Source organism: Coregonus lavaretus (assembly GCF_964263955.1).
Source record: "Coregonus lavaretus genome assembly, chromosome: 9".
Taxonomy (NCBI): domain Eukaryota; kingdom Metazoa; phylum Chordata; class Actinopteri; order Salmoniformes; family Salmonidae; genus Coregonus; species Coregonus lavaretus.
This window is the reverse complement of record NC_139996.1, coordinates 46,650,998-46,663,846: the sequence shown is the minus strand read 5'-3', so window position 1 is coordinate 46,663,846 and position 12,849 is coordinate 46,650,998. Positions and strand designations below refer to the sequence as shown.

The 12,849-nt window shown below is 43.5% G+C and overlaps 1 protein-coding gene across 2 annotated transcripts in view; it reads left to right on the top strand.

The window, feature by feature from the left end:
* The window catches only part of LOC311134439 (ATP-binding cassette sub-family C member 8-like), a gene marked incomplete at both ends in the record, with an annotated part of 127,776 nt that overhangs the window by 63,161 nt on the left and 51,766 nt on the right, over positions 1-12,849 (top strand). Inside the window, 5 exons of one of the 2 annotated variants that reach the window (XM_084168121.1) lie at positions 3,751-3,862; positions 4,475-4,588; positions 4,739-4,811; positions 4,958-5,063; positions 11,507-11,539. In XM_084168121.1, the coding sequence (XP_084024247.1) occupies positions 3,751-3,862; positions 4,475-4,588; positions 4,739-4,811; positions 4,958-5,063; positions 11,507-11,539 (438 nt within the window). Of the gene's footprint in view, positions 1-3,750; positions 3,863-4,420; positions 4,589-4,738; positions 4,812-4,957; positions 5,064-11,506; positions 11,564-12,849 lie in introns of both variants that reach the window. The other variant, XM_084168120.1, reaches the window with a different exon arrangement.

Below are 12,849 nucleotides of genomic sequence, written 5' to 3'. Positions count from 1 at the left end.
CAGAACAGCTGGCAGGCATATTCACATCATTTTCAACCTCTCCTTGTCTGTCTGTAATCCCCACGTGTTTTAAGATGACCACAATCATCCCTGTTCCTAAGAACTCTAAGGCTTCATGCCACAATGATTACTGCCCTGTAGCACTCACTTCTGTAATCATGAAGTGCTTTGAGAGGCTGGTTATGGCACACATTAACTCCACCATGCTCTCCACACTGCCCTCACCCACCTAGATAAGAGGAATACCTATGTGAGAATGCTGTTCATTGACTACAGCTCAGCGTTCAACACCATTGTCCCCTTCAAGCTCGTCACCAAACGTAGGACTCCGGGTCTGAACACCTCCCTCTGCAACTGGATCCTGGATTTCCTGACGTGCCGACCCCAGGTGATGAGGGTAGGCAACATCACATCCGCCACACTGACCCTTAACACAGGGGTGTGTGCTTAGTCACCTCCTGTACTTCCTGTTCACCCACGACTGCGTGGCCACACACTCCAACACCATCATCAACTTCGCTGACGACACAACGGTGGTAGGCCTTATCACCGCCGACGATGAGTCAGCCTACAGGGAGGAGGTCAGTGACCTGGCAGTGTGGTGCCGGAGCAACAACCTCTCCCTCAACGTCAGCAAGACCAAGTAGCTGATTGTGGACTACAGGAAACAGGGGGGGGGGCGAGCACACCCCCATCTACATCGACAGGGCGGCAGTGGAGCTGGTAGACAGCTTCAAGTTCCTCTGTGTCCAAATCACTAAAGACTTAAAATGGTCCAAACACACACGCACAGTCGTGAAGAAGGCGCAACAGTGCCTCTTCCCCCTCAGAAGGTTGAAAAAGTTTGGCCTGGGCCCTCAAATCCTCAAAAGGTACCACTGAGAGCTTATTGACTGGCTGCATCACTGCTTGGTATGGCAATAGCACCGCCCTCAATCGCATGGCGCTACAGAGGGTTGTGCGGACAGCCAGTACATCACTGGGGCAGAGCTCCCTGCCATCCAGGACCTCAATATAAGGCGGTGTGAAAGGAAGGTCCGGAAAATCGTCAAAGACCCCAACCACCCAAGCCATTGACTATTTTCTCTGCTGCCGCACGGCAAGAGGTACCGGTGCATTAAGTCTGACACCAACAGGCTCTCGAACAGCTTCTACCCCCAAGCAATATGACTGATAAATAGCTAACAAAATAGCAACACAGACCAAGTTTATCTTGTATCTTTATTTACCTTTTTTTCAGTATTTGTCTCTATGCACACTCACACAGGGCCCTACACACTCACATACACTGTCACTCCAACATACACACAAACACTCACTCCATAATTTTCTCACTCACACATAATATGGACATACATTTATACTGACTCTACACACCCACTCAACCACTCACATACAAGCTGCTGCTGCTCTGTTTATCTTATATCCTGTTGCCAAGTCCCCTTATCCCTATACATATCTACCTCCATCACTCCAGTATCCCTGCACATGTAAATATGGTATTGGTTTTAAAACTTTTAAAACTGACTTTTTAAAACGGACTTTTTAAAATGTCCTGTATATAGTATGCTTACTTAGTTACTTTATTGTGTATTTCATATTTATTATTAGTATTTCTCATGTACTTTCTTTCTAGTAATACTTTGTTATTGATTATTGCATTGTTTGGTTTTGAGTTTCCAAGAAAGGCATTTCACTGTACTTGTGCATGTGACATTGAAACTTGAAACAATACATTCAGAATTCTCTGAAGCCATGAAGGATGAAATTAATAAAAAATGGAAAGAAAATGAGTCTTGCGTAACAGGATTTAAGTAAATAAATCCTGGATCCTGGCATTTGAGTGAAGCTGAATTTAAGTCTGACAATTCTGACTTGGCTTTGAAGCTTCAATTAGTGGATGTCAGTCCCAGTGAGTGTGGGACATTTGTTTCATTCTGGAGTACAAAGAGAGTGAGTGAGTGAGTGAGTGTGTGAGAGAGAGATGCACAAATTAATAGAAAATAGAGTAAGAATACAGTAGTAGAAATTAAAGTAGTGGGACAGATCCAACAGAGTAGATCGAGAAAGCGGAGAGTGGTGAGCTTGAAAACAGAGAGATCGAGAAAGCGGAGAGTGGTGAGCTTGAAAACAGAGAGATCGAGAAAGCGGAGAGTGGTGAGCTTGAAAACAGAGAGATCGAGAAAGCGGAGAGTGGTGAGCTTGAAAACAGAGAGAGCGAGAAAGCGGAGAGTGGTGAGCTTGAAAACAGAGAGACCGAGAAAGCGGAGAGTGGTGAGCTTGAAAACAGAGAGACCGAGAAAGCGGAGAGTGGTGAGCTTGAAAACAGAGAGAGCGAGAAAGCGGAGAGTGGTGAGCTTGAAAACAGAGAGATCGAGAAAGCGGAGAGTGGTGAGCTTGAAAACAGAGAGATCGAGAAAGCGGAGAGTGGTGAGCTTGAAAACAGAGAGAGCGAGAAAGCGGAGAGTGGTGAGCTTGAAAACAGAGAGATCGAGAAAGCGGAGAGTGGTGAGCTTGAAAACAGAGAGAGCGAGAAAGCGGAGAGTGGTGAGCTTGAAAACAGAGAGAGCGAGAAAGCGGAGAGTGGTGAGCTTGAAAACAGAGAGATCGAGAAAGCGGAGAGTGGTGAGCTTGAAAACAGAGAGAGCGAGAAAGCGGAGAGTGGTGAGCTTGAAAACAGAGAGAGCGAGAAAGCGGAGAGTGGTGAGCTTGAAAACAGAGAGAGCGAGAAAGCGGAGAGTGGTGAGCTTGAAAACAGAGAGAGCGAGAAAGCGGAGAGTGGTGAGCTTGAAAACAGAGAGAGCGAGAAAGCGGAGAGTGGTGAGCTTGAAAACAGAGAGAGCGAGAAAGCGGAGAGTGGTGAGCTTGAAAACAGAGAGAGCGAGAAAGCGGAGAGTGGTGAGCTTGAAAACAGAGAGAGCGAGAAAGCGGAGAGTGGTGAGCTTGAAAACAGAGAGAGCGAGAAAGCGGAGAGTGGTGAGCTTGAAAACAGAGAGAGCGAGAAAGCGGAGAGTGGTGAGCTTGAAAAGAGAGAGAGCGAGAGCGCAGATAAGAGAACCGAGAGAGGAACAGAGCGAGATAGAGGTAGGGAAGAGACAGAGAGGAGTGAGAGAGAAAGAGGGATTGAGAGAACAGCTGCAGCTTACTAAGTCATGTTCCACAAAATGTATGGTCCAATAAGAACTCTCCAAATGAATGATGCGTTGTGTGGCTCGTTGAACAACCTGGACTGTACGAGTATGTCACAGCTGATTGAACCTCATTTACCGGTAGATGTACAGCGAGTCCTATATTATTTGTGTATATTTTGTTTAGATGGGTAATCAAGTGTAGTCATGTTTGTATAACGAGTTTATACTAATCATTTTCACACCTTTATGTTTATTCCAGATGTACTGAAGCTGAAGCAGGTAGATGATGGTAATACGTTTGACCCATAAAACTTAAGCAAAAGGCACACAAAAATAATACTTTTTTAAAACTTTATTAATTTCAGATAGTCTGGAGACTTGTTTAGGAAATGAAAACAATCATCCTTTCACTCCTCCATTTTTTGCATTCTTCTATCAGATGTATAGTCCAATGAGAATTACCTGTGACTTTTAAATGAAAACCTCTTACTGTGTCGTTCCCTATCCCATCTCCACGGTAACTTTTCCTCCTTGTAGCTCACTCTGGAGAAAAGCATCTGCTAATACTAGAGTGTGAAAATGTGAAATGGACCTGTGGTGTCCCCTGTCCTCTCTCCAGTGCCCAGAAGCTGAGTGAGTTCTTCAGCAGTGATGAGATTGGAGACGAGCAGGAGCCCAACGCTACCATGCCCGCTGGTCCCAGCAACCACAACAGCAAGTATCAGGCTGTGGTGAGTAGGGACCACACACACACACGAACACATGCACACTCTAATGCATGCACACACACTTGCATACACACACACAAACACACACACGCAAGTACACAGCGCTCCCACAAAGAGAGTTTCCTGCCCCCAGCAATTCTTACACACTCAAATCAAATCAAATCAAATTGTATTTATCACATGCACCGAATACAACAGGTGTAGACCTTACGGTGAAATGCTTACTTACAAGCCCTTAACCAACAATGCAGTATTAAGAAAAATAAGTGTTAAGTAAAAAATAGATAAGTAAAAAACTAAAATTAAAAGAAATAACAGATCATTATAGAGCAACAGTAAAATAACAGTAACGGTTACAGGGGGCGCCGGTACAGAGTCAATGTGCGGGGGCACAGGTTAGTCGACGTCAACCACTCACTCACAGGCAGAGTGCACATCAATGAAGTATTCACTGTTTCTCTTCACTCTAATGTATGTCCTATCCTCCTTCCTCCACCTCAAACTCACTTACACTCACCCTCTCACAACCACCTCCACCACTACTCTCTGTGGTGTTCATAGTTGTCCTTTAAAAAGCCTAAGCCATGCCCTGCCCCCTCCCTGCGCCCCTCCCAGCCCCTGAAGGTGGTGAACAGGAAGAGACCCCCCAGGGAAGACTGCTGGAACAACTACAGCCACAAGGGAGGCAACCCGCCCCCCCAGGAGAGGGACCAAGACCTCTGCATCAGGGTGAGTGGGAGGTAGCAGAATTAAATAGAAGTTCAATCCATCATTCAGTCTTATCGGTGTGCTGCCAGGAAGCCTCTCCTGTCTGACTGCTTGACATTCAGTCTTTGATATTTGATTTGATCGATGTGTGTAATGTATTTTTTCCTCCAGATAACCAGCGGATATTTCACCTGGACAGACGGACCTCCCACCCTGTCTAACATAGACATCAAGGTTCCCTTTGGTAAGGCTCTGATCCTGGAGGAAGGTTAAATGCCATGGCATTCATACTCACTCCTCCTAACCCCCCAACTCTCTCTAGCTCTCTTTCTCTTTCTCTCTACTCTCTCTCTTTTCCACTCACATTTCCTCTCTGTGTGTCTCTCTCAGGTCAGCTGACTATGATCGTGGGCCAGGTGGGTTGTGGGAAGTCGTCCCTGCTGCTGGCAGCTCTGGGAGAGATGCAGAGAGTCTCTGGGACTGTCACCTGGAACAGGTAAGACTGGATGAAATTACTACTCGTACCGCAGACATCATAGATAGATGGATGGACAGACAGACAGACAACTATGTACTAGTAGGATGGACATACTAAACAGTTTCTCAAGCATCTTTCACATCCAAACCAAGAAAAAGGTCTATTGAATTACAGTATAGGTTTGTGTGACCTGAGCTTGGATGATGTCAATTCTAAAGGTCAAAGATTAGAAGTGAAAGGTGTATTGACTCCACAGAGAGCCAGGTAGCTGCAGTCAACAGAAGACTGACTGTTTACCTCTCTCAGCTATATAAAATGCTCTACAGCACCAACTGGTAATGAGTCTGTCTGGGGAAGCGAGTGTGGTTGTTTTATGTGTTTGGGATGGGGAGATAAATACTGCAGCTCTCAGGGCCATTTAATTAACATCAATATCCCACTCACTGACTCTGCTACTACTTCCTCCTCCAAGTCATCCAACTAATAGGATTTTGCTGATTTACTGGCCATTTAAAGAGAGCTTATGTCACAAATTTTCCTCATGTCAAATGTTGAGTAGGTTTAAGAGAAACTGAAGTGAGTGTTGGAAACTATGCTCTCTCCAGATCTATGTTGCTTACCCCAGGTGGAGGGATATGTATGATTCAGGAGTTATGGAGTGATGCTTGCTCAGTCATTTGTATGTGGTCCCACAAGCCTCACTGAGATACTCTGAAGACCAATGTGTCAATTTTGGACAGACACACGTTGGGTTATTTTGATCCAGCCAGTTGGGTCACAAACAACCCATTGTTCTTTTTTTAAAGGTTGTGTTGTTGATGCTGGGTTATTGAGCGATAATCTACCGGATCAGATCAGAAGACTTTAGGTGTGGCTTAGTAGAGGCGAGGCTTTCAGATATTTCAGATTTTTGGCCACTGTGAGAGTAAATGTCATTCCGGTTAATCTATTCTGTTATATTGTGTGACTGCCAAATGACCAAAATGTAAATGTAACAATTGCAAAGCACACTGGGTATTATTATTGGCCTTGTTTCAGGAGTGGAGCTCATTAGGAAAAATACCCAGCGTGCTTTGCAAGTGTTCATTTTCACATTTTGGTCATTTAGCAGACGCTCTTATCACAGCATAGTGCCATCAGACTGCTGATACCAATGCAGGATGAAAGGGGGCCACAAAATTGTGAACCGCTATAAAGAATGATATAGAAAAGTATTTTGTACTTTGAAAATACAAATTAGAGGTCTCGAAAGTATCTTGTTCCAAAATGCATTCGATTGTAGTTCAGGCTGGTGAAATATAAATGACAAAAACATTTTATTTTATTTTATTTAACAAGGCAAGTCAGTTAAGAACAAAATAATAAATATTTATAAATATAGGACCAAACACACATCACAACAAGAGAGACAACACAACACTACATAAAGAGAGACCTAAGACAACAACATAGCATGGCAGCAACACACGACAACACAGCAAGGTAGCAACCCAAAATGAAAACAACATGGTAGCAACACAACATGGCAGCAGCACAAGACATGGTACAAACATTATTGGGCACAGACAACAGCACAAAGGGCAAGAAGGTAGAGACAACAATACATCACGCGAAGCAGCCACAACTGTCAGTAAGAGTGTCCATGATTGAGTCTTTGAATGAAGAGATGGAGATAAAACTGTCCAGTTTGAGTTTTTTGCAGCTCGTTCCAGTCGCTAGCTGCAGCGAACTGGAAAGAGGAGAGACCCAGGGATGTGTGTGCTTTGGGGACCTTTAACAGAATGTGACTGGCAGAACGGGTGTTGTATGTGGAGGATGAGGGCTGCAGTAGGTATCTCAGATAGGGGGAGTGATGCCTAAGAGGGTTTTGTAAATAATCATCAACCAGTGGGGGTCTTGCGACGGGTCAACAGAGATGACCAGTTTACAGAGGAGTATAGAGTGCAGTGATGATGTCCTATAAGGAGCATTGGTGGCAAATCTGATGGGCTAATGGTAAAGAACATCTAGCCACTCGAGAGCACCCTTACCTGCCGATCTCCGTAATCTAGCATGGGTAGGATGGTCATCTGAATCAGGGTTAGTTTGGCAGCTGGGGTGAAAGACGAGCGATTACGCTAGAGGAAACCAAGTCTAGATTTAACCTTAGCCTGCTGCTTTGATATGTGCTGAGAGAAGGACAGTGTACTGTCTAGCCATATTCCCAAGTACTTGTATGAGGTGACTACCTCAAGCTCTAAACCCTCAGAGGTAGTAATCACACCGGTGGGGAGAGGGGCATTCTTCTTACCAAACCACATGACCTTTGTTTTGGAGGTGTTCAGAACAAGGTTAAGGGCAGAGAAAGCTTGTTGGACATTAAGAAAGCTTTGTTGTAGAGTTTAACACAAAATCCGGGGAGGGGCCAGCTGAGTATAAGACTGTATCATCTGCATATAAATGGATGAGAGAGCTTCCTACTGCCTGAGCTATACTGTTGATGTAAATTGAGAAAATACTCAGAGCATGGCGCTTGTAACGCCAGGGTAGTGGGTTCGATCCCCGGGACCACCCATATGTAAAAATGTATGCACACATGACTGTAAGTCGCTTTGGATAAAAGTGTCTGCTAAATGGCATATTATTATTATTATTATTATTATTATATACATATTTAAAATACGTGTAACCAAAATACTGCCCATCTCTGCTCACATCCTCCCATCTAAGGAAAGAGAGAAAAATACACATTGTAGGGAAGGAGAGAGAGAGGGAGGGAGAGAGAGAGTTAAGGGGGAGAGTTAAGGGGATGACATAGAGATCCAAGAGGGCCACAGGAGAGAGATGAAATGAAAGGATAGATAAGGACTTGAGCCCTGGTATTAATGTGTAAGTATCTACATTGAGTTTGTACTCAGGCTTTGTCTTTGTGACTGGCCACCTGGCCATGGTCAGACTACTCCCTGTCTCTTCATAAAGATCAGATACCTTGTTAGATTATCCTTGTCTGTCCCCCTGCCAGCCAAACACACCCTCTCCTGTCCCCATGCCAAGGACAAGCTGGCACGTCCTCAGATACTGGAGCCCATCCTACACCCTGCGGCTGGCGCCATCCCACACACTTATATAAACAGAGGTAGACAAAGGCTATTTAGGCTGAGCCCTCATAAAGGATTTAATGTGATGTTTAGAGTGAAATGTTTCTGTAGTGGGCATCAGGGGTTGGCTAATGTCCTGAGCTTCCTGTGGACAGTGACTTTGAACTGTTGGGTCAGATCTTTTTTGTGGGATGTTGTTTTACAGCATAATCATCACCCTCGTTGTTGTCATCATCATTATCATCATGTGTTTTTAATCAGCAGCATCATTGTTGTCATCATCAAAGTCACCGTCATTTACGATAGCACAGCATAACCTTCGTTAAACACATTTGCTTAGATATGCAGAAAGATATACAGATATTTGTCATAGAAATAAGCATAATGATTATGGCTCTAGATTGCAGGAAAAAGCTGTTTCTGGTGTTTCAAAAAAGCTAAATTCTCCAATTTAAGGACGAGGGGCCTAGCCCCCTCCAGAACAACCCCCAGCCACACACTTTGTGACCCCTCAGATTTTTGGGAGTGCATGATGCCCCTGATCTACTATTTCACATATGCGTTATTTGACTTGAGGCCCAGCAGTGGAGTGTTATTTCCTATTTTACTTGCCCCAAGAGGGGTTCGAACTCATTGCTGTCATATCCCTCAAACTTCGGCCATGCTGGTGAAGTGTGCCTTGAATTCTAAATAAATCACAGACAGTGTCACCAGCAAAGCACCCCCACACCATCACACCTCCTCATCCATGAACTACACATGCAGAGATCATCCGTTCACCCACACCGCGTCTCACAAAGACACAGCGGTTGGAACCAAAAATCTGCAATTTGGATTCCAGACCAAAGGACACATTTCCACCGGTCTAATGTATATATTTTGATTTGTTTAACACTTTTCTGGTTACTACATGATTCCATGTGTGTTATTTCATAGTTTTTATGTCTTCACTATTAGTCTACAATGTATTATTTTATTTTTTTAATAAATAAAAACCCTTGACTGGTAGTGTATGTGAAACGGTGCCAATATATTGGCACACTCCACTTCTTAGACCAAGTCAAGGGGAGCAAACTAAACCTTGAAGTTGGAGGTTTTAGAATCTCCCTCATGTTGACCTGTTTAACAAATGTGATTGGATGGTGGCTCTACCGTGTAAGGTCTCTGATAGGTTGATTCGTTATTTTGTAACCGGATATAATTATGTGCTCAGCTGGTCGTACTCAGCATAGTGGCTAATTGTGCCAGGTTGGCCTATGAGAAAAGCTAGCAGCTAGACATTTTAGACCACAGGTCTAATCCTCTGTGTAAGCAAAAGTTTGCGAGTATGGCCCCATCCATTACACCCATTAAATCAAAACAGTAGTTAAGTCTCTGTCGTTGTGATCTTATGACACCTCCTATATTACCTCAAAATAATTATTTTGACAGTTGCTTCCTTTAACTGGCACTAACAAAGTGGTGTTTATGATAATCCATTGATTAGTCTCCAACAAGAACTCTGCCAGTAGTGTGTTTGTTTGGTTTGACCTCGCAGCACTTCTCCCTACTGTCATCACCATCTTTACGCCATGCCACATACCTAACACCCTCCTACCCCTCAACCTTACCCTCGCCCCTGTGTAGTAATCCCTGTGAACCCTCGTAGAGGGGTCCCCTCATGTTCCAAGTAGGACACAGCACATACTCAGAGAGGTTGGGATGACATCTAGTAATCTCTCGTAACAGTTCGTAAGATGACTTCTGGGTTCCGAGAATAGAATAGAAAAGTCTACTAAAATGGTTTAATTGGCTGATATTGACTGTTGTTCAGTGTATGTCCAGTTTTTCATCAGATATGTCTAATCTTAGATTACTTGTCAAGCCTGCAGCATTGGTGAAATGGGCAGTTTGTTTTCCTCCCGGTTTCTGGGTGTTTGTGTGAGTTAAAGAGCAGGGCGAAGAGACTTTCCTTTGGGCTGAGAAAGTGGCGTCTCCTCACACCAAGATTCATTATCATTGTCTCATTATCACTATTATCAGGAGTGCTCACCAGGAAAGACATTAGGTTCTTCCTAGCTAAGTATCTGTTCCTTTATCTTTTAATGGGGATTAGTGCTATACGCCCTGGCTGGCACTGTATGGTCCAGGGTGATAATAATATTTCCCATTAAGATCACATATCTTATATGTACTGATGTACATGAAGAATGTTCAATGGTCATTTAAATAAATTTGGCCTCATGATTGTGGTTTAAAATCTCTTATCTGCATGTCCTGACAAGAAGAGTATAATGATCCTTAATGATGAGGAGTCTCAGTAAGAGATGAAAGCTGGTTGTCATCAGCTCTAATAGTTTGATGATCCTGTTTGTGAAGGAAGTACAATAGAACATGATAATTATAGCCTCTTACATGGCACATTAGCTTTTACTCTGATAGCTGGGACATCGTTAGCCTCTCCAGTGACTGGGTCTATTTTCTGTCAACTGTCAAACTCTGTGAATATGAGACTTTTTATCAAACCCTTTCTTCTACAGTTTTCTTTAGTCTAAGCAAGTTTAACATTGACTGACATACAGTAGTGTGTAGATGCTACAGCTGGAGTAACTTGCAGTACAGTAAAGTTGCTCTGCCGTGTGTTATTTGGCCTGCAGTCACAAATACCTTTTTCCTCAAAAGCCTAACACCTTCTCAACACACTACCTCGCATTGTTTAGTTTATTTTGCCTTTATAAGACTGAGTGTGTGCAAGTGTGTGTGTGTGTGCTTGCATGCTTATGTTTTTGTGTGTGTGCACGCGTGCGAGAGAGTGTGTGTGTGGCACACTGTCGGATTCTTAAATATCAGTCTTCCGGAATGTTTGGTGACAGCTGTGTTCGCCGGTCATGTCTCCTCGAGATGCGTCCATTTTAAATCCATGGTGGTGTGAAAACACAGAGTATGTAGAAGACGCCCTAAGAAACTGGCCCAGAGTCAGATGGTTTCCTATCCTCCTAATGGTTAAGGTTAGGAATTGAGGGTGGGTACTCTGATCCTAGATTTGCAGCCCTCACCTTTCTGGCTGTAAACTCACTTCATCAGAAACACTGACCCAGGAACTCTGTGAAACGTGTCAACTAGTCAAGGCTAAAAATACAACAGCAGTGCCTACTGGCCTGGGGAAGTTCAAACTGAGCCAGGAGTACCCAAACAGCTGTCACAGTGAAAGGGAGTACTAGTGGAAACTAATGGCAACAGAGGTTGGGTCAAATATACCAAAAAATTATACAAAAAAAAGGGCATTTCGTACTACTGTAGCTACATGAGTGTTTCATAGTTTAAGAAATATTGCCATTAATAATATTCTACCTTTTGACATTGATGTGACCTCTGTTTTCTCACCTCTTTTTCTTTTCTTTGCAGTTTGCCCTGCCTGGACTCTGAGGGAGATGAGAGGTATGTGTCTGAAGGAGACGAGAGGTATGTCAATGTATTAGATCATAACATTTCCATAGCTCTAGGATACTCCAGGTCAGCACAATATGATCAGGAGTCACTGATATAAGAGGCACATCAACAGTAGAGATACAGAGGACGTCTTGGTAGGACGTACACAGATCTGTGTTTATGTCTCTGGCAACAATCTTTCTCACAGACATAGCAGGGTACAATTTAATATGTAATACATCACTGTCAACACAACTCAACTTTCCATCTATCAACGATGTCACTCACAGCATGACCCACACAGGGAGCAACACACACACACACACACAGACACACACACACAGACAAGCGTGCATGCGCACACACACACACACACACAAAAAGGAAACACACGGCTGTTGTCCCTGTCCTGTCATTGGGTAATCCCTCGATCTCTGTCCTGCTCCGCTAGTTTCTCTAATAAAACATAAAGCTTTGTACTATGCTAAGCTGTGTGTGTGTGTGTGTGGTTTGTGGTGCTTATGTGCATGCAAGCCTGTTTGTGTCTGTATGTATGTGTGTCAAATCAAATCGAATTGTAGTTATCACACGCTTCGTAAACAACAGGTGTAAACTAACAGTGAAATGCTTACTTACAGGCCCTTGCCAACAATGCAGAGAGAAAAATAATAGAAACAATTATATACAAATAATAACACAAGGAATAGCACAGGTGTGTGTGTGTACCTGCTGACAGGATCCTGGAAACAGTAGTAATCCCTCAGCAGGCCAGGGCTATCAGAGTAATGGAATAAAGGGATAAAGACAGACAGACCACCAAGGTTATAGCTGCTGACCTGTGGTTTCCCTGTTGCATCCCAGAGTATTGTTAGTGTAGTGCACTGTAAGAAAGTGAGATAGAGGATATTTGAGGGAATGTGTATGAGGTGGTGCCATTTAAATAGAATTGGTGTACATCTGAGGCTGTGAGGACAGTAGTGAATAGTAGTTCAAGAGACAAATTAGTGTGTATCCCAGAGGATACCGTTTTTTCATACTTCTTCTCTTTGAGGCATACTGCTATACAGTATACAGCCATACGTTTACACTATTTCTACAACTTCTTGTAATTACTTTGTTGTGTAGTGACCGGGAGACTTAATCAATAATGAAGTTGTATCATTTATTATCATAATGTCTTTGAATTACATGTTTTTGGCCATAGTCATTTTACAGCTAATGCATTATTCATGTATCCTTTCATAATGTTTAATAATTAATCAGTCTACACCAGGGGTAGGCAACTAGATTCAGCCGTGGGCTGATTTTTGACAGAGCTG